Raw genomic sequence first — 22,873 nt, 5'->3', positions numbered from 1 at the left:
AGTTGTTCATCTGAAATTAGAGCTACTAAGCTAAATGAGTTTATTTATTACCGCTCAAGTGTAAGCAGTGCAAAAATTCAATAAAACATTGTCAATGTGAATGTCAGTGTGAAAATTAATAAATAAATCACCTCCAAATAATAGAAAGTTTAGCAGCAATTAAAGCAAAAATAATTATAGCTACCATTTTGTAATTTTGTAAATATTATTAACCAGAAATGTTTAATTCGTTAACTAAAATATTCATAAACACCCAAAAAATAATTAGAAATATTTAAATAATTTGGTTAAACAACTGGATACAATAATAATAATAATAATAATAATAGAAGGAGCTGTAATAATAGAATATATTGTAGCTTAAAAACTGAAAATTGTTTATTTCTATTTTAGTATTTAATACTGAATTATCTCAATTATTATTACTACCCTGAAATATTTATAAAATGATTTGTGTTTCATTGTTCAATATCATAATAATTTTGAAATGACAGTACATAACAGTGACTTGGGACTTAGTGTGTAAAATAAAAATATATATATATATTATTTATACTTTGAATATGCTATTATTATTATTATTATTAGTATTAGTAGTAGTAGTAGCAGTATGCACAGGTTTGCAAGAAATATTCCTTTTTAAAAGCAATGAGGAGCACACATACCGCTGAGACACACAATGAGACCCATTGCTGTCATAAACATGAGTCATTCTATGGAAAATTACCCCTGAAGCAGAGTCAATACCACTCAAGGACTCTGGCTCTTGGATTTACACAGTACTTTTCAGAATCCTTAGAATCACATTCCACTACATATGGCATGGACAGATGAGAGAGGGGCCCCGTTTCAGACCAGAAAACCTCTGTGAATTCATGGCAATAAGCTTATTAATACATGCGATGTCCAACAGTAAAGTTATATTGTATTTCATTTATATATATTTATTTATTTTTCCATTCATCCAAGCAATGGATGGTGGTGGGGATTTAAAAAAAATGAATAATGACACAAGGTTAACAGCTCACTGAAAGACGAGGCAATTTCCAATCTGATTTCAATGTTTATTTAATGTTCTTTTTTGGGGGGCAATTACAACACCAGTGTTGGACCTAGGGAAGGTGAATTCATTTAGCGCAGGGTTACCGTGACAATGATTGATGTTGCTCTACCAAACAGTAAACCAATTAGAGTCATGATGTAATGTCATTTTAAAAGGGCCGTAATCACATTGCTTTCCACCTGAAAGCCTCATTGGCCGTGGTAAAGATTCATAGCAGATTATGGCAGTGGGGGTAATGACATTGTCGATAGATTGTATTCCAACAAAAATAGCATTATCAGATTATTTTCCCTTTTATTTTAGACTAAATATATCTCACACTCACCGATTTGGCTCATTAGTCTGTTGTGAAGCCCTAGCCATCATACGGTGATCCATCTTTGTGCACCGGCCAGATACAATGATTATGTAGGTTGATGCGATTGACCTGGATAATTAAAAGTTTGTCATTTGTCTTTTCAGGAGCAATGGGCTTCAGTCAGAAATTTACAGGAAGATGCGAGGAATGAAGCGGAGGACATCGTAACCCGAGTTTTTCATCCGCCCGTAAGTAAGGCGTCCGCTCCCTCCAATGAGTGCATTTGATCCTGTATCAGCTACACACCACCCCCCCTCACAGTGCCATTCAGTGGCAACGGAGCCCAGCAGACAAGCCACATGTTAACCCCCAACCTCCACGCCTTTCACCACAATGCAGCACAGCCAGCTACGAGCTGGAATTCACACAAAAAAACTGAGAAAAAAATCTCTACAAACTGAAAAAAATATTCTTTTTCATCAGACATTTTCCTCTAGCATTTATATGAAAAAGCAATTTCTGAAAGCATATTTCAGTATTGAAAAGTCAATCAAAAATCATATGGCACTTGCATTTTGCTATTGTAATATTTTTTTTAAAAAAGTGGCTAAAATTCATGTTCCTGTTTTTATTGCATTATTGTTTTTTATTATATGATTACTTAATTCCTGGGATAAAAAAAGTAAAAAATTATTGTGATATTTTATGTTTATGAATATTTTTATTTGGCTTATAAACAAATGTATTTCCTAATTTAAATTTTTGTTTTATTATCTTTTGGTTTACCAGGAAGTCCAGATGTGATTTAATATATAAACAGGGACATGCCTAAGAAAGGCAACATAAAGTTAGATTTAATTTTTAGATTCTATCTTGGGCAATCTAAAAAAAAATATTTAAAGTGAATCTATCCAGCAACTGACAAAATAAATTCTGAAATAATATGCGACATATTCCGTGACCATGAAACAGTGTAGCTCAAAGATTTTTTTCCAAAGCCTGAGATTTTTGGCCATTAAAAAGTGAGCACTCCTGTGACCAAAGGCAGGTATTTACTGCCACTATGTGACTAAGAAGAGAGGACCAACAAGGACACAGCATTCCATAAATATTATGGCAGTGTACCAGCGGCTTAGTCATAGTACCAGACAAGCACTGCATCTTTAAAAAAAATTTAAAATGTTGCTGCTCTCCACTCAGCCCTTGACACCTATTTTTGTAGCAAAACAAATCTTCACCAAAATAACAATTTCAACACTGCAACACCATGTATAGTGGAAATAATAATAATAATAATAATAATAATAATAATAATGCTTAATAAAAATCAAGACACAACAAAACTATATTGAGTGCCATCAGGACGGTAAGGAATGAAATACTTAATTTAAAGACAGGAGACTTGTGCACCAACAGAATAACTCCTTTTTAAAGTCAGAGACACTCTGAGAGGATGTTGATTTCTTCTACAGCAACATGATTAAAACAACAAACACTTAATGTCTGGTGTCAGCTTGACAGCAGAAAAAAACAGTAGGGTCTAATTAAACCTCTTTATTGTCTGCTACTCCCTGTTATTGTCAAACAACGTGCTGCTGAACGTTTTTTATTTTTTATTATTATTTTTTTTTTTACCCAGCGCGCTACTGTTATGCTCTGAAGCAGCAGCCTGGTGCATTGAAAGAACCCTAACTAACATGCACTGACACTGGGGGGACCAGGGGCGCAGAAGGGGTCACACGCCTGGCTGTAGCCCTACGGCCACCCTCTTCTCCCTGCCTCACCCTCCACATGTTCCCCACATTGCACTGGCTAACACTGCTAATGCTGGGGTTTAATAGGCTGATTTATAAACACCATGTAAGGGCAGACCCAGCGCCATAAAGCTCCTGTCTCTGCCCAGCTAGTGTGAATCCCTGTGCCCAATGCTAATACAGCACAGCCTTTCCCTCAAGATGCACTGTAGCTGTCATCTAGATTTTATTTATGTCTTTTTTATGGCTCTCCCAATTGCCTAAATCCTTTTACTCATTTATGCACTTATTTAACGTTTTTACAATTGTTTGTGTAAATATATTTCTCTTAATTGTATTGTCTGCTTATGTAAATACACGAGAAGCGCTTTATGAGTAACATTTGTCGGGCGTTATTATTGATAAAAGCAAAAGTACAAGCCAAGATTCTCTGAAAAGCCCATTTGTGTGAGTGTGATTTCCTTACAATTATAAGTCCCTATTGAAGCTACCACAATCCGCGGTCACAAGGCGCCAAGGACGCACGCGTGGCGGGAGGCACACCGAGGCACTGCACTTCCCGCCAGAATGCCCAGCTGTGTGCTAAACCGCAGCCTGCGCCCCACGATCGCTCACACAGACCTGACAGCCGCGCAAAGGGAAGCGTCAACCGCCACAGGACTCACCCAAACATGTTGCGTGATTAAAGTCCTGCTTACATTGTCATTTAGCAGACGCTCTTATCCAGAGTAACTTACACAAAGTACGTTACAATTTTTTTTTTTTTTACCATTTATACAGCTGGATATTTACTGAGGCAATTCTGGGTTATGTACCTTGTCCAAGGGTATAACAGCAGTGCCCTAGTGAGGAATTGAACCAGCAATCTTTTTGTTACGAGCCCTGCTCCTTACCACTACACAACACTGCTATTTACCTGTTAATAGGCAATGCCCACTGCCCACTGCCAGAGAGAGTAATACCCTTTAAATCCTACATGTTATCCATTCACACAGTTGGATTTAGACATTCAAATGATTCCGGTTAAAGCACAGTAGTCAAAGACACAGCGGTAGATACAACAAAGACACAACAGCAGTGGACCACCTGGGAGCTTAACCTGCCTCCTTCTGGCTATGAGGCCACATCCACTTTGTCACACCTCAAATAAGTACCAAATACAAAACAAAGGACAATAAATGATCAGAGCAGCCTTCCACCTACTGTGAGTTTCGTTTAAGAAGCGCTGCACTCCCTTACAGCACCTTGGGCCAGTCTTTGTGAATGCACCAGCTCTTCGCCTGGCGATGATCATTCATCACAAGCAGAATGTCTGACTGGGGCCAGAGCTGAACGCCACATTTGCTGGATAAAGTCAATAGGTATTTGGGAATGCAACCCCGGGGAAAGTGTTTTGTTGGCTATATAAGACACGCACCCAGTCAATGGCCCCTCCAGGACTGGTTTATTAACACTCGGTGAGTTCAACCAAACACTTTCCATGAGTTTTATTTCTCTGCACGGTCACCCTGGGAGCCCTTTTGGAAACTGGCGGATCCCTGCTGCCGCCCGCCATTTAGCTTGCTGCTCGGCGCTGCTGTATGTGCAGCAAGCAGCTGTCCCTCACGCCGAACCACTGCCGCGCCCTGCCTAGAGATGAAACGGGTGTCCTGTTTAATAACCATCACCATGGCGATTACATTAGAACCCTCTCACTAATCCCATTCCCCCCTCCGCGCTGGACAGCAGTGTGGAGCACAGTGTACTGACACACTAGGCTAGAAAGAAACAAGGAGCTAATGAATGAGGGAGAGAGAGCGAGAGCAAGAGAGGGAGAGAGAGGGAAAGAAAGAGAAAGAGAGAAGGAGGGAGAGAAAGAGACAGAGAGAACGAGAGAGTCATGGTACCTATTTACTGCATTCTTTAAATTAAATATCTTACCGTGTTATTTTTATATTTATTATTGAACATAGCATGTGCATTTGTGTTGTATGTTACACTGTATTTACGGTTTGTTATATTTGCACTTGTATTGTATGCATTGTATGTGACTGCTGCTGCTATATTGCAGTATTTTGGATTAACCTGCTAATAAAGCACCACTGAACTGAAAATGAGAGGAAGACAGATTGAGAAAGAGAGAGAGAGAAGACAGAACCAAAAGACAGAAGATGGTGGGAAAGAAAGGGAGAGAAAGCCAGAAGGAGAGAGAGTAGGTCAGAGTGCAGTGTTGCGTCTTACCAGCAGGGGGCGGCTGAGGAGGAGGGGAGCAGTCTCGGAACAGATAAGTGTTGGGGGAGAACTCGTCGTCAGGGTGGGGCTCCAGGATGGGGTGGGAGGAGCTGCTGTCCAGCAGAGGCACCTGGCACTCCCTGATGGCCGGGGGGCCGGGGTGGAGGGGGTCGGGGGGTGGAGGAGGGGCGGGGGGAAGCAGGCTGGACGCGGGAGTGGGAGGGAGGGGGCGACCTGAGGAATGGACAGACAGAAGGAATGAGCGCAAATGTTAAACGCTGATGGACATCATGCACGAGCATGTATGCAGACACGCACACACATACGCACGAGCATGTATGCACGAGCATATTCACACACGCATGCACACGCACACACGCACACAAACTTCAATGCCTGTGACCTGTGCTCTGATGTTTGAATGGAACAGGGGGGATGAACTCTATTGTGTTTTGTTTGGACACCAGCGCAAATTATACTACAGGCGCGTCCAGCTGTGGGTCTAACCCTAACCCTCTTTACCACCAAAGCTGACATCACATATGCTACAAATCAATGCCATCAGTTTGCTAATATTCAACACTGTCAGATCCTTTGAGACCTGCATAGTGAGAGGGAGAGATTGAGGAATAGAAAAAAGAGAGAATGGAGTGGACAGATGGAGAGAGGGGAAGGGAAATGGTGTGGTGGGTTTGCGTGTGGCAGATTGAGGAATGCTGTAGCTTTCAAAAAAAAAAAAAAAAAAAATTAAAGATTCTCCTTTCAGTCTTTCAGAAAGCCTTCAACACTTAATTGTGAGAGTCTGAAGAATGGATAACTTTGATGTCCTGTGCAGTTATATATATATATAAAAAATCACCATATTATTTTACTCAAAGGAAGCCACGGAGGACCTTGGGAACTATAAGAGGTTTTCTTCAGCACTCTTCCCTTCTCTCTCTCCCTCCCTCCCTCCCTCTCTTTCTCCTATTGCTTTCCTGTGGTGGTGTAGAGCTGTCACCTCCCTGCGCTGTTGCAGGCCCTTCAGACCCCAATATTATCAGCACCGACACTGTGATTTACATCCTCTCTCGCTCTTTTGGGTCTGAAAACAACAGCGGCAACTGGAATAAATGAGCAAGAAAATTCAATGAAACCACTAACAAGAAAAAAAAAAAAAATCAAAAAACAATACGCAGGAAAACAACAGGAGCGCACATTTGTTTTTTCCAAACGCTAACAGAGAGAATGAGAGAGTGTTATATGTGCGTGGATTCAGATTTGTAGCCATTATTTATTTATTTTTTCCTTTTTTCTCTGTCTCTTTTTTCATGTATTGTAGGTATGTGTGCATTTATGTATGTATGTATGTATGTATGTATGTATACATATGTATGTGCATGTCGATATGCATATTTTATGCTTTGGAAGTCTTAAAAAAACCTAAATATTTGCAAAATACTTTACAATACATTTCATGCCAATATAAGTGAATTTGAATTTGAGAGAGCAAGAGAGAAAGACAGGGAGAGAGGGAGGGTGAGAGAGAGAGAGAGAGAGAGAGAGAGAGAGAGAGAGAGAGAGAGAGAGAGAGAGAGAGAGAGAGAGGGAGAGGGAGAGAGAGAGAGAGAGAGGGAGAGAGAGAGAGAGAGAGAGAGAGAGGGAGGGAGAGGGAGAGAGAGAGAGAGAGAGAGAGAGAGAGAGAGAGAGAGAGAGGGGGTGAGAGAGAGAGAGGGAGGGAGAGAGAGAGAGAGGGAGGGTGAGAGAGAGAGAGAGAGAGAGGGAGAGAGGGAGGGTGAGAGAGAGAGAGAGAGGGAGAGAGAGAGAGAGAGAGGGAGAGAGAGAGAGAGAGGGAGAGAGAGAGAGAGAGAGAGAGAGGGAGAGAGAGAGGGAGAGAGGGAGGGTGAGAGAGAGAGAGGGAGAGAGAGAGAGAGAGAGTATCTGAATGAACACTGTGCAAATGTGAGAGTATTGTTGATTATGCCCTGGGGAGACTTCCTTTTATATCCCAGGATTGTGTGATAGAATAGGCAGAAAGGTCCATGTTTACATTAAGCATTTAATAAAGAATATAAAAAATAAAAAAACAGAGCACTAAGGTTTGGGTCAGTGGAGCATTTTTATCTGAATGGAACATCACTCGTTCTCTGCAATGTGCGTTCCCATTGTCTATTACACTCTGCACCTCTCTCACACACTAATATTCTGCCAGGCTCCCTGAAAGAGAATACCGCTCACACGAACAGCAATAAATAAATGATAATATTAATCAGAAGAGATGGATCAAAAGGTCCATGCGTATGTTTGGAGAAGCCCGGGAAAGCAGTGGGAATGGGGAGGAAATGAGAGGAAACATGAAGGAGAACAGGTGGAGTCACAGAGGGGAAGTTTGGAACAGATGACCGATCTCGTCTGACCGCCAACACAAATAGTATCCTTCCGGGTGCTATTTATACTGTCAGGAGAGGATTTCTGATGGGGTTATTGGTGACAACGGGGGGCAAAGAGGTTACCGGGTGGAATAACATTTTAAAGTCACGTTAATTACAAAGAAAGAAGAACAGAGCCAAAAAATGTGCAAGACAGCCAAAAGCAATTAAGAGAAATTCAATCTCAAAGCAATTAGGCCCCGGGGCATTTTTTAAACTATTGTAATTTATTTTTTGCCGCATTCCTATAAAGGTCAGTGTAAATTACGTTGCGTTATTATTAGTGGGGGGTAGGGGGTGATGGCGGTTTCTACATCATTCCATCTCCATCTCAGTCTCCCTGTCCTTCACAGCTCGGTGCTGAGAGTTGAAACCATTCGCAGTGACACCCGGACCGCAGACCCAAAGTTGGCCTGTGTCAGCTGGGGTGGACACCATATTTCCCTACCACAGCAATGCAGTGAAAGCATGTCTGTGGTTCAATGTCTGAGACATGGCGGAGTCCCGCCCTGGTGGGGTTGGAAGCACCAAGCAGCGGGCGTGAACCACGGTAAAGTGGGCGTGCGCAGGGATGGTGTTGCAGGTAGGCAGCAGTGTGGTGTAGTGGTAAGGAGCAGGTCTTGTAACTGAAAGGTTGCTAATTCTATTCCCTGAAAAGGCTGCTGCTGTTGTATCCATGGGCTAAGTATTTAACCCACAATTGCCTTGGTAAATATCCAGCTGTTTAGATGGATAACATATTAAACTGTAACCTATGTAAGTTTCTCTGGATTAGAGCATCTGCTAAATGCCAATAATGTAACGCATGAGGTATAATTGACTATAATGAACCGGACTATATTATGTGACTGTGTATATCTAACTGTCAATGAGGGACAGAGTTATTTTATTTAGTGGGAAAACACGTTCGCGGGTTGTTTCCTCACTTAACAAAATTACTCAGTGGGGACTTTCATATCAGTGTTGGGCTCTTGCTGACCTGCTGAGGAATTACACATGAAAATTAGGTCAACAGCGAGATCATGGTGGCACAGGGTTGGCACAATGCATCGCTGGCGTCAGAATTAATGATAAAACATTTCACACAGTCACTGCCAACAAAAATGAACAGATAAAGAAGGCCTGTTCTTGTATATCTGACCCGCCGTAGCTATGGATGTGTGCTGTGTTTCTTTAGTGTCTGTCACATTCGTCAGCCCCCGGGGCCATCGAGACTGAATACCCGCTGCGATGGGTTTCGAGGGGCTCGTTAGATTGACAAATAGGATGTGCAGGATCACCCCTGGTGCTGTGGAGCCTGACCAATCACGGCCTCCGGTGATCGGCACCACGCAAGTGGCCGCGTGCCATCGAGATTCAGCCGAGGCTGCCGCCCGTTAACTGCACTGCTGCAAGTCTCGCCGCCAAAGGGCCGGGCTTCAAAATCAGAAGGTCGCAGGTCACGTCCCGGGAGGGCGGTTACAGCCTTGGGCAAGGCATGCGGCCTTGAGCGATACAGTTAAACCGCTGAAAATGGAAGGTGTAAGCTACACACATGTGCCCAGAATTGAGATTTCATCAATAATAAATGATAAATAATAATGAATTATACATAAAATTGACTCCCAGGTCTCCCCTTCTCCTGAAGACGCTTCTGCACTGGGGTGGAGTGGGTTCTCTCCTCCAAACATGGATTTATGTGCAGTGTAAGTAGAGTACGTCTGTGTTTCATGTTGTACCATATTTCTGAGATGTATTTCTTACTGTGCGTGACTTGCTTTTGGATGCACTGGTTTGGTTTACGCTGCCAGTAAAGCAACATGCAATTTAATTGAGCATGAGAGAAAGAGAGAGAGAGAGAGAGAGAGAGAGTGAGAGTGAGAAAGAGAAAGAGTGAAGAGAGAGAGAGAGAGAGTGAGGAGAGAGAAAGAGAGAGAGAGAGTGAGGAGAGAGAAAGAGGGAGAGAGGAAGAGAGACAGGGAGACAAGACAGGAGAGAGCAGATAGAGAAAGAGGGAGAGAGGAGAAGGACATCTGGAGCTCAGTCAGACTGAAAGAGACAGATCACTGCCGTAATGAGAGGAATTCATCACTGGAACACCCCCCCTCCCGTGCCTTGTGCCCTCTTTTTACTGACCATTAACTCACAACACCTTCCACAGCAACACCTGCTGCACACCAGGGAGGCTGCGTGCTTAACTTTAGGACATGAACTTCTAAGTGTGACTTTTTTTTTTTCTTATTCTTGGACAACAATGTTCCCGTGATTTCAGCGACTGCTGAACTTTTGATGGTGTGTAATAACCAGAAAGGTAATGCTCGCTTACATTCATCACTCTGAGTTAAGGACAAAGGCACCATGAGCAGATAGATCTAAAGCCCCACAGAGTGTCATTTCCGTGGCTGCTGCCGTCGGTACTGCTGTTTCGCACAGGTGTGCCCTCACCGGCTCTGCTGTTGACCCGATGCCTCTCCTCTGCATGTGAAACAGGGAGCAAAGCCACAGGTACCTTCCTCTTCCATCCTTCTCTTCCTCTTTCCCCACCGCTCTGCATACGTCTGACCTCACTGCAGGATCATTTCATTTAGTGCTGAAAAAATAAAACGGCTGATTCTGACCACGCCCCTCATGATTTCAGCAGAAACCTGTGCTTTTACCGGTGAGAAAAGAACGCATCATTTAGCGGTGTGGCAGGCACTCGTCTCCAGCGTGAGTCAGACGGCTTAATTTCCTGCATTATCCATTTAAACAGCTGGGGATTTAGCAAAGTTATTCAGGGTCACACACCGTGCTGGAGGAGGCAACAGGAAGTGCCGCACTTGGGATTCAAACCTGAAACTATTTAGCCACAAGCCGAGTTTCCAAAACACTACATCATTCTGCAGCCCGGGTGATTACAAATTCTGCACCTCAATCCCCACCTATTCGAGATACAGGGAGGGTGAAATTTGACCCATTTAGGACTCCCTACCTCTCTTCCGTATTTGCCCCATGTGCTCTCAGATTAGAATGTCCAGGTGAATTTGTTATCATTTTTAAAGCTAATGAACAGAACTGCAAGGTCAATCCATAATCCCCTGAAAAAAAAACTGAGACTGTAAAAATGGGGTTATTTGAGGTTACCTTTAACCTCAATTATCTCCAAATGTGTTAGCTTGGGTTTTTTTTTTCATTTTTTATACATTATAGCCGAGACCCTTGTCTACATCTCCGGTCCTCTCTCTCCCATGCTCACAATAGCCTCAGAGGATGAAAAAGTAAGGATAGAAAAGAATGAGCTGGTTCTAATTTGAAAAGTTACCACTTCTCAGCATAAAAGAGGAGATCATATCGCCCCCCCCCCCCCCCCCCCCCCCCCCCCCCCCCACCACCACCCCACCCCGCAGACGCTTTGATGTTAAAGAGTAGGACTTCCGCTGCAGACACCTCTCTGCCTTTAGCCTACAGTGTTTCTCCCTTTAATCCCTGATAAAAAAAAGAGCCTTCCTGCTGCTATTTACATCTTCAGAGAGGCATACACAGGTAGCACAGACAGTATTAAGGGTGAAAAGTTAGCCTGCAAGTGCCCGGGACAGTAACTAAAATAATTGGCACACGCAGCACGAAGGAAAAACAAAAAAAGTAAGAAGGTAGTGAAGTAAGAGGAAACCTATCCTTAAAGGGCCGCATGGTTCAGGGCAAGAGTAACAAAGGCAGGTCAGCTGTAGGTTTGAAACCACAGCCCTTGCCATCTGCATTGCACACAGACTGCACCATTCGTTTGGGACGTGACGTCACCCCCTTCTGCGGACCCCATATGGTCACTCGCAACGCTGAGCTCTGCTGTGCTAGTGTCTGTTATAGGTGAGGTCACCCCTTAAAGTTAGAACATAGGTGAGGTCACATCCTAAGGTTAGAACGTAAGCGACGTCACCCCCTAAGGTCAGAACATAGGTGAAGTCATACGCTAAGGTTCGAACATAGATGAGGTCATCCCCTAAGGTTGCACCATATACATAATATGAAAGGATATAATAGGATATAAAATTGGATATACAGCTGGGGACGTTGTTAAGATGGATGAGGAAATCACATTGCTTAGCTGTCATGGCAGCCGTTACATGATTCAGTGACCACGTTTGTGAGTCGTCATGGGGCCCAGAGCACGGTGCAGTGACCAGGTGGGTAGATCCCCTGTGCTCCACAGTGTCTGACTGAACTCTCCTGCCTCTAACTGCAGTCCCTCATCCTCTACCAGAGTGTGTATCTACGCGAGTGCTCGTGATTGCCAGACATAAGCTATTTCCTGCAAGAGAAGACACTGTTTTGCTTTACTGTGTTAGAAAGGGTGCAACTGTAGACTGTGTCTCTCGGCAGATGGATCAGAACATCAGCCAAATAAATGGATGATAAAAGTAGCTTTCTGTTCGCCACCCTGAGCTTCAACTGTTTTTTCAGGGGGTCCAGATTTAAAAAAAAAACAGCCCAGGCAGGCTAAACATTCTCTGCTTCCTATTGATAAACAATATATGCATAAATTATGATGCACATGTGTATGAATGAAGGAGACATAGCTATTACTGACTGTGCTCAGAGTAAATCATCATTACTCTCTATCAATTAAAGACCAATTAATTATGAACTCATTAAACATCAATACAACAACAGTGGAAAAACACAAGGTCCACTATCAATATCAAGTAGGAAACCTAACTAACAGGAGTGACAGTGCGTGCTAATAAGGAAAAATAGACAATGATGATCATGGTGCCTGTGTCCTTAAAGGTACATGTAAGTATGCTGGAGTTCTAAGCAGGCATTTTGAGCAGCAGTTTTTGCTTCTCAAGTTAACAGGAAATCCATAACATGCCTCATGTGGTGCCTGGGCCTCTAGTTATATAGTTCTGTTATGGATACAATACATTGCTCCTCTTCCTGTTTCATGGATAAACAGCCTCCCCCATTCCCAACCACACAGATAAGCGGCTCATAATGATCAGCACTCTTCTCCCGCTCTCTTTGCGTGAACATTATTTCAGTTCTTCCTCCTCCCGTTCATTAATTTTGGCTTCTCCTCAGAGGCCCCTCTGCTGTCTGGCCCACCTCAGCAGCAGGGACGCTGGGATTCCGGAACACTCCGGTCCCGTTTCGCCCGCCTGCGTGGCTGAGGCCCCGCACGGGCGAATTAGCCAGGGCCGTGAACGCCGTCCCCGCGGCTGGTGCGGTTGGCCGATACCGTAATGGATTTGACCCGTTTCATTCCTGAAAAGACTCAGAATAATGCACTCCCCCCCGCCCTCCCCCCTGCCTTTGAGACGCCTGTCTGTCATCATAATGCTTCCCTGTCGACAGAGACTCGTTCAGCTGGCTGTTTAGGATTGAGCTTATGGGGGTCATACCGATGGTCTTTCGCAGCTAATTTCCTGACGCAGTACCTGCTTTGAGAGGTTAGTTTCACACACTCTATCAAAGGGTGTTTTAGGCACAAATCAGACAGTGTACATCACAGTTCTTAGCTTTTTTTTTGTTTAAATATTGTTTTTGCGTTATGTATGCCGAACGGTCCCAAAGCAATTAAAGCTTTTCCAAGTGATGTGTGTGACATGCCAGAGCTGCAGCGGAGTTGTTTGTTTCTGGGGGTAAAGCAGCCTTTTAAACGGCGCATTAAATAATAATGTTTTCTGACATTCTGAGAACGTTGGATCATCCATCTTTCAGTCAAGCATACCAACGCACGAAGAGAGGGGACTTGGCAAACCGGTGAGGGAGGGAGAAAAAGAGAGAGACTGCAGCAATGGGTCAGGCCACGTCAGCTTTAAAACAAGAGTCGCAGAGATGAAACTGCTTTCTTCCTACCCCCCCGCACTCACACACACACCCCGCCCACGTCCCAGCCCCTCCAGGCCTCCTGGAGCCCTCCTTTTCCGTGTGAAGCGTTGCTGGAAGTCGATACCGTTTTGGTTCCTAAAGCAGCCCTTTCCCCGCGGTGCTTTTGTGGAATTGCATTTTTAGATCACTTCCAGTGCAAGATAACTGCATAGGACTCGCCTCCTCCGTCGGCGCACATCGCAATCGCAGTCTACAGGATGGGGCCCCGAAAAACACCGCTTCAAAGAGGGAAAGGGGGGGAGAGACGAGAGGCTGAGACTCTACAGAGCACCACAGACATCTCTGAAAATACAGCCAGTGGTGATCTACAGCAGAGGATCTCCACCTTAGAATAGAAGTGCAGCATTGATGACCTCAAGGCTTTAACTCAAATACCTTTTTATCATTTCTGCCCCATCACATAATCAGACACACACACACACACACAAACACACACACACACAAACACAAACATACATAACTATGATTTCCCTAAACCCCTTAGACTTCTCCTGAATGGACCTGTTGAAAGCCTGTGGTAGTATGCATACATACCGCAAAAATGCAACCCAAACTGGTCCTGCAACACTGGTTTGTGCAACCCTGAGCAGGTCAGCCCTCTGTATGGGCCCAGGACATCTCAGATAAGCCTCTGGAACAAGCCTGACCAAGCCATCAGGTCATCATAAAGATCGTATAAACACCAATCATAACGCTAAAAGCCCCATCGAGTGACCAATCAGCCATGAGCTCCGACACATCCAATGTACACACTGCTGTTAGTCCTGCCTGCACATAATTTGCCTTCTGTTGAATAAAATTACTAGTAACACATCATTTCCACGGCCTATTTATGGTGTGAAAAACATTTGCCAAATATATTGTATTTTATTACATATGACTTTTTAAAAACAGTTACATAATGAACAGAATGTACTGTGGATGCAGAGCAAACATCTCTCCATTTGGGAATTGCTTAGACACAGCGCTTTGCTGCATGAAGCTGCATTTTATTCAGCTGTAAATGTCAATGTTAAAACCCGGTGTCTATACAGAAAAATCTGAATACACAATTCCAGACTTTCTGCTGCTATTTGTAAATAATTTTACACAGTCAAATTGGAAGTTTATTACATATTTACTACCACTTTCTGTTTGAAAAAGAAGTTCTTTCTCTCCTCTTTTTCTTTTTTCTGTTGTATGTTCAATTATCTTGTAAACTACTGATAGGAGAAAGAGGCTAAATAAACCTCATGGATGGGGTTACCATTGTGCTGTCCATGACTTGCTGATTTGAACCAATCACAGTGTTCTGACAGCACATGGTAGCTCCACCCATCATGGAGTTCACCCTGCTACACTCTCCTCTTCACAATGCTAAATTCTCCCATCACTACTGTGCATGCCCGAAAATTTAGTGGATCATAACTTTCACTTATCGTAACTTTCTACATATACAGGTTGATAAGGTTGTTAATGAACTTTTAACAGCATCTTGGAAAAAACTTAATTGAGCCTTTAAATAATGGGTGAGCAAATGATTCTGCTTTGCTGTGGTGTGCGTGCTCTACCCTCTGGGAGGTCCCCACATAGTGCCATGGAGCCTTTCTCCCAGTTTGCTCTTCCGTCACCCTTTCCTAGGGTGCCGGTTGGGACTAAACTGCCTGGGTCTCAGTCCAAAAGCATGCAGTTTCACAGAAGGACTGAATATCCAGAAACCAACTGCTGGCTACCAACAGAAGTATATTCTGAGGCGCTAATTATATTTTGAGCCCCCTACATCTGCCTTTGAAGTCTGCAACTCCACGCATGCGCTTAGGTCTTATCTGCTTCTGTCGCAAAGGAAACAAAACTGTCCTACTTTTTTTTTGTCTCCCTCCCTTCGCCTTTTTCCCCCTCTCTCTCTCTCATTTGCTGGTGCCTACCCACGACCCCCCCTTCCCCCCAAAACCCCGCCCCACCATCTCTGCCCCCCCTCCCCCAAACCCAATCCACCCCGCACCCTACCCCTCCCCATCTGGAATCTTCAGAACTTCTCACCCTCTCAGAAGATCAAAGCGCGGAGAAATTAGATTCCTCTCCAGACTGACGAAGGCTCTCTCTCTCTCCCCTCCCGGACTACATTCCACTCTTATCAAATCACAGACACTTTTTTTCTTTTTTTAAAGATTGTTTGTTATTCCAGAACCTGAGCATTGGAATGCTCAGTGCTGCTCTCGCCACCTGTCTCTCGCCCTCATTGAGTGGAAGTGATCACTCCACTCTGGAACGGTGTTGTCTAATGCCATCAATAGAAAGAAGTCTTAATCCGAAAATGATGCATTGCTAAATTTAACTGAGTCCTTTGAAGTGCAGGAGATGGATTTGGTCACAGACATACCATATTGCTGCGAGTTTTTGAAGCAGGTCTGAGCAGTAATGAGTTTGTGAGTCACTGGCCTCTGAGAATACACTTTTAGCATCAGCTCCATGTCTTTATTTTTCAATTTTACTTTTTCACGATTTAATGTAATTTACTGTAAACTCTGAGGTTAAACCTGACCTGATGAATGTGCCTCGTTATTCACCTCAGCCTGGTGGGCTGGGAAAACTGTGCAGAAACACACACACAGAGCCACACCCACACACACACACACACACACAGCCACCCATACACCCACACCCACACACACACACACACACACATGCACGCACACATACACAGGTGCAGACACACACACAGGCACACACAAGGATAGAAACACAGGCATATATGTGCATACACACGCTTATACACATGTGTGGATACATGCATGCACTCACACACACACACACACACACACACATGCTTGCACCCATGCATAAATGCACACACATCCAACCCACCCACCCACCCACACACACACACACACACACACACACACACACACATACACAACGCACGCACATCAACACACGCACTGCTTAATTTATGATTAAATTATGAGTTTGAAGAAAGGATTAATCTGGGATGTAATGAAGTGAAAACGTATTTGCACGCTGGCGTGGCTCTGACGCTGCCGTCCTTCATGCCTTAAACTCCCCGGCAGGCTCCATCCCGGCACCGCGGGAGACCCGGAGGGACAGCTGTCAATCACGCGTCACCCTTCTGTGGCCGTCCGAGGGCGCCGCAGGTGCCCCCGGGGACAGCGGGTCTCAGGTTGTTACCGGGGGGGGGGGGGGGGGGTGACATGCCAGCACTCGGTGACTGGAGGCAGAGCGGAGCGCTGAGGCAAGCACGGTGCTGCTTTGCGTCACCTGACCCCTCGGAGACGGCACGGCCTTGCTGTTATTCTGCACCGCTCCCCTATAGACCCCGAGCCGTCGCGCAAAACACCCTGCACACTGACGCAACTCCCCAACACACACACACACACACACACACACATGCACACACACACACATACAGGCATATACACAGATACACACATACACAATTACATGTACACAGAGATACACACAGATACGCACACACACACAAACACACAGATATACGTACACAGAGATACACAGATACATGCACACAGATACGCACGTACACATACACATACACAGAAATACACACATACACACACACATATACACAGATATTCACACACACAAACACACATACATACATTTATACATACACACACTTGCACACAGATACACATAAAAACACTCACATGCACCACACAAATCCACTTGAAATCAAACCCCTCCCCCATCCCCCCGACACACAGATACCCATAAAGACCCACACATACACTTGCACACAGATATACATGAAGACACAGACACACACAGTGGCACATAAATGCACTCACACACATGCACTAACCCACATACAAGATCACATGCAGACAAATGAAAAGAGTTTCATACACACACACATACACAAGGACGTCCGTACAGTGCATGCATGAAATTACAGAGGACCATAGTGCAGACAAAGGAGATGGCCTGTCAGAGGAGCAGATCTGACAGTAATTCCATGGCAGAGATCTCACACAAACGGTACACACCTCCTCTCAGAGCACACTTTCTGCTCTACTCTGACACATAACGTGCTGATGATGACAGAAAAGGCAGGAAGAAGAGGCAGCTCCTCTCTGGATGGAAGCTGCAAATGAGATTTTTAATTACAACGTGACCCCGGGGACATTAACCGTGCATTAATGAGCATCAATAAACTAGTGGTAACTAACTGCTTGCCTAGTTAACTAAGTGTGATCCTGCTGATTCTGCAAGTAAATGTTCAGATGACTGTAATGCTACTATCCTGCATAGAAACATTCAGATCATGATCACTCCCTTATAATTTCTGCAAACATAATTAAACCATAGTCATGCCCGTACAGTATGCATTCTTAGACCATGGTCACACACTAAGAACATGGGTATGTAATGGTGATGTGTAGACCACAGTTACTCCTCCATAGTCTGTATAAACCTGTTTGGACCATGGTCATGCAACATAGCGCATGTTTGCAGATCAGGCTCCAGGGTCCATATGGACTGTGGTGCTGACTGGTGCTCATGTCTTCATAACCAGTGTGAACTCTGCTCAGAAGCTGATCTCACACAGTTGCATCTGTGTTTATCACCATGCCAACCGCATGCCTGCTCTGGTGAAAGAGGTCTGCTCTTTGCCCTGCTCCATCACCCCTCCCCCCTGGAAGCCTGTTTGCCCCCAGCGCACAATAACCGCACTCTCTAACCAACCCAAACACCTTCACACATTCTCAAAGGCTTAGTACCTGCACCCTCTAACTACCCCCAACACACACCCTCACACATTCTGAAAAGCTCAATAACTGCACCCTCTAACTACCCTTATCACACACCTTCACACATTCTCAAAGGCTCAATAACCGTACCCTCTAACTACCCCCAACACACACCTTCACACGTTCTCAAAGGCTCAATAACCGTACCCTCTGACTACCTCCAACACATACCTTCACACATTCTGAAAAGCTCAATGACTGCACCCTCTAACTACCCTTATCACACACCTTCACACATTCTCAAAGGCTCAATAACCATACTCTCATCATCCCCAACACACATCAGCCCACACAACTGATAACTGCACTCTCTAAACACCCATAACACAAACATTTACATGTTCCTAAACTCTTAATAACCGCAATCTCTAAACACCCCCTACACACACCTTCACACACTCCCAAACATTTAATAACCGTACTCTCTAACCACCCCCTACACACACCTTCACACACTCCCAAACACTTAATAACTGCACCCTGTAACCCCCCGAATGCACACATCTCCACACACTACCAGATGCTCTGTGTTGTCTTCAGTGAGAAACCCGATTCCAACCCTGCAATCCTGCCCTGCTGCATGCCTGATGCCAGGCTGCAGGAAAGGTGGAAAAGACGAGAGCGAAGAAGAAGAAGCAACGAGTGTGTGGTACAGCTGGAATCCACCCCTGCAAGCGCAGCCTGCTGAAGCCATCAATCAATCAATCAACAAATCAGTCAATCAATCAATCTGTCACTCCATCAAAAAATACACACACACACATACACATACACCTATGCACATATGCATGTGTAACTCAATGTAGCACTATTAAAGGACCTCATAGACAAAGCTTCACAGAATGTGTTGAGATACAGAGCATAACTGTAAAAGATACTGTAGGACGTAAAATGGAGAGGATGGGTAGAGCCTTTTTCCTTAGCAGCTGGTTGTATTTCCTGCACGTTACACGGATGCATTAATGATTTGATTAGGACCGTTATGGGGAAATTTAAGCAGAACCTGGCATCACAGTGCAGGCTTGCAGTAGTGCTCCCGCAGTGTTTACTTGTGTGTTTGGGGATTATTCATCATGCATCACACAAACTTGCCCAAATCAAACAACAGTTTGGCAAATTTCATCAGAGCGAGGGTACCTTCTGAATCCGAAGACAGCTGTAGACATCCTTGCACATGAACTTAAACACAATGAGGCATGTTTAAGCTACACCGGTCAGTAAACAGGGCACTGCTCTTATCCAGAGCGACTTACATACATTACAATTTTACCCATTTATACAGCTGGATATTTACTGGGGCATTTCTGGGTTACGCACCGTACCCCAGTGTACAGTAGCAGCGCCCAAGCGGGGAATCGAGCCAGCAACCTTGCAGTTACAAGCCCTGCTACACTGATGCCCCTAAATAAAGGTATACTTCTGAACCTCACTGACAGCTAGGGCAGAACAGTCACTGAGCCTGGGTTATTGAGAGCCGAGTCCGCTAGAGCTTCCACAGACAGGCCAAACACAGACAGTGCCACACTAACACGGTCAGTTGCCACAATATACGAGCTCCTGAACATGGCTGTTTGAAAGACAAAAAAGCTAAACAGACAGTCGACCAGCCAGACCGTGGCAGCTTGATTATGGACACCTAGCTAGAGCTAAGTGATCAGATCTGCACTGCTCTCTACTGTGAATGAAAATCTCTTTCACATGGGCTCCAGTGATACACACACACACACACATACGTGAGTGTATACTTACGACCCTTGTACGATCTGTATACGTACAATAAACACATACTTTGCCTGGACTAGGCTGGCTTTTTTTGTCACTGGACAGTCTACTCAACACATACAGTAAATCATATCATTCAGACTGTGCTCCTGAGGAAAGAGCCGACTACAAAAAAAACAAATAAAAAACTCCAACTCTCAAGGACAAATATTTTTATATTTATATTTATACATGGCATAAGAAATGCAACAACTGCCTCCTTTGTATTTGAAATTTCATTCATGAGTAATAAAATTACACATAGGAAATTTACCCTTCACTGATCTATTTTGATGTGCAAAAAATTCTCTCGCATACATTGTAATACACTTTATATCGCTGAATTGCATTTTTGATTTTGTGTTTTTTCCATGGTGCATCTTCATGATTGCACTCCACTCACCTGGAGAAAACATTTCTGCAACACAACCTGTTCTGTGCTCTTATCAAGCAACAAGACCTACACTGATTTACTAGGAAGATTCCTTTGCCACATACAAAGGTCCATCAATCACAGGTTCTGCACAGCGGCTCACGACTGTAACATCTTTCAAAAAGTTTCTCAATAATTATATTTAACATGATACGCGATTCATCAATTTGCTGCCACTGAAAATCTTCCAATACTTGAGCCACTTAAAGAAATCTGACCAAACCGTTTGATGAGAGAGGCTTTCTGACACCCCATGACATGCAAGACCACCTCCATATGCAGGGCAAGTTCTCCCGCTCCAAACTGGCATGCCCCCCAACCCCCGCATATCCCCCCCGCCAGAGTTAGAAGACAGAAACTACAGAAGCAGCAGGTCAGTGTGCATGAGAGCTTACCTGTGTTAGCCTCCATGCTCTGCTCTCACTCTGAGGCGCAGTCCTACTTTATTTCACTCATCCGACAGAGCTGCTGTGCATCTGCACGACTGCTTCTGCGCTTCGGGACGAGGTTACACACGCGCACACACACACACACACACACACTCACTCTCACTCAGACACACTCTTACTTGCTCCCTCTCACTCAGACACACTCCTCCTCCACACACTCTCAGTCTTGCTTGCACACACGTGCTGGCACGTCCCCTGAATTCTCTGTCCCCCCCTCTCTCTCTGGCAGTGCTCAGTTGGGGTCGCTCGGAAGCGGGGAGCGGACAGGTTGCCACGGAGGCTCACGGACGGCGGCTGGTGGAGACGGGCGCTCGACCTGCAGCTGGGAGAGGCGAGCGCTCGGGGGGGAGAGCGCATGGTCTGAAAGAGACGCCGCTGCTCTGAGTCTGAGCTGCTGCCGCTGACTGCTCTGTGGAGCAGCTTGCCTCTCTCTCTACCTCTCTCTCCCTCTCTCTCCGTCTACCTCTCTCTCTCCCTCACTCTCCCTCCCTCTCTTTCTCTCTCTCTCTTTCTCTCTCCCTCCCTCCCTGTGGGAGTTTAGCTCCTCGACTGCGCTGCCTTCAGCCCAGAGTCTCTGAAGGACAAAATAGATGCTTTTATGTCTACTACGATGTGGGCAGTCACATCATGTTTTTGTAACATTTCCCCTTGCACCCAGGGCTTTTAAAGACCTTCAGTCTCTCTCTCTCACACGCACACATGAATACACACACACATATGCATGCATGCACATGCCTGTCAGTCTCTCTCCCTATCCCTAGCCTTTCTCCTTCTGCAATTGAAAGATGCTGAAAATCCTCCACCCCCATGTGTCTATCAGGCAAGGTACAGACAGGGAGAAAGCCCATTCGCAGACCCTCTCAGTGCTGCATGCAGATCTAAAACACACTGCCAGACCCTCTAAACCAGAGAAAGCCCACTCGGAAGCTCCTAAGTAGAAAAAAAGAGACGTGAGATCTGGCCAGTGGACACGGCGCTCTGGCCTGTTTCGTGCGTTATTTCCCCTGGATAATGGATCCTTTCACACTTGCCGCTCTTTCATCCTGGGATTCTCTCCTGCAGCCGAAGCAAGTGTATTAACGGCTGAGGTTAATGACCAGGTGCTGTCGAAACTGCTCTTTTCCGCTCTCCAAAATCATATCGCGTTCTGGTGTTCAATTTGCAGAAAGTGAGCAGGTGTGTGTGTGTGAGAGAGAAACAGAGAGAGCGTGTGTGTATGTGAGAAAGAGCAAGAGAGAGGGGAAGTTCTTTGGTTGCTCATTTATCTATTATTGCATTAAATTATTTTCAGAAAGAAACAACACATCCAACACATCTTTTATGTGTTGGATTGCTTGCAGGTGTGTTTATGCACTTGCATGCATGTGTGTGTATTTTAGTAATTTGCGGAGAAATTACAGTTGGAAGTGTGGTTATGATTGAAACAAAGGATTTCCAAATTCTTAATCAGGTCCTCCTCAGTATTTTTCTGTTTCCTTTTCTTCTGTTTCTCTCTTTTAGCCTTTGGACTCCAAGGAAGTGGAGTCTTTGTGTTTTAGAAGAAGAAGAAGAAGAATTTTTTGAGAGCTCCCAATGGGTTCCAGGGCTCTATGGGTTCCATTTTCCCATAATTGCATCAGCAGACATTTGCATATAACTTTAACGCTTTATTTCTTTGTGCCACAATGCCCCCTCCCAGCGAGGAGGACCGTGAAACACCCAGCTGCAGGAAACGGAGAGCAATGCGTCCAATCAGAGCGCAGCACGCGGGAAGTGATCTAATTAGGCCTAATTCAGGAACAAACTGTTACTCATTCAATAGGCTGATTCTGGTCCAGCTGTATTTACTGAGCAGCTATATGTCGACTGCCTCAAAGAATACTGTTATTGGACAATGGCGAATC

At 44.7% G+C, this 22,873-nt stretch overlaps 1 protein-coding gene across 3 annotated transcripts in view; it reads right to left on the bottom strand.

Moving 5' to 3' along the window:
• LOC118775144 (teneurin-2-like) overlaps positions 1-22,873 on the bottom strand; it is a 220,770-nt gene that overhangs the window by 79,983 nt on the left and 117,914 nt on the right. The window contains exon 1 of one of the 3 annotated variants that reach the window (XM_036524892.1): positions 20,937-21,042. The exons of the other annotated variants lie outside the window; for them this stretch is intronic. Coding sequence (XP_036380785.1) covers positions 20,937-20,952 — 16 coding nt within the window. The 5' untranslated portion in view covers positions 20,953-21,042. Of the gene's footprint in view, positions 1-20,936; positions 21,043-22,873 lie in introns of those variants that run through there. 3 annotated transcript variants of the gene reach the window in all.

The sequence above is a fragment of the Megalops cyprinoides genome, chromosome 3 (assembly GCF_013368585.1).
Source record: "Megalops cyprinoides isolate fMegCyp1 chromosome 3, fMegCyp1.pri, whole genome shotgun sequence".
Lineage (NCBI taxonomy): Eukaryota > Metazoa > Chordata > Actinopteri > Elopiformes > Megalopidae > Megalops > Megalops cyprinoides.
This window is presented reverse-complemented; position numbering and strand designations above follow the sequence as displayed.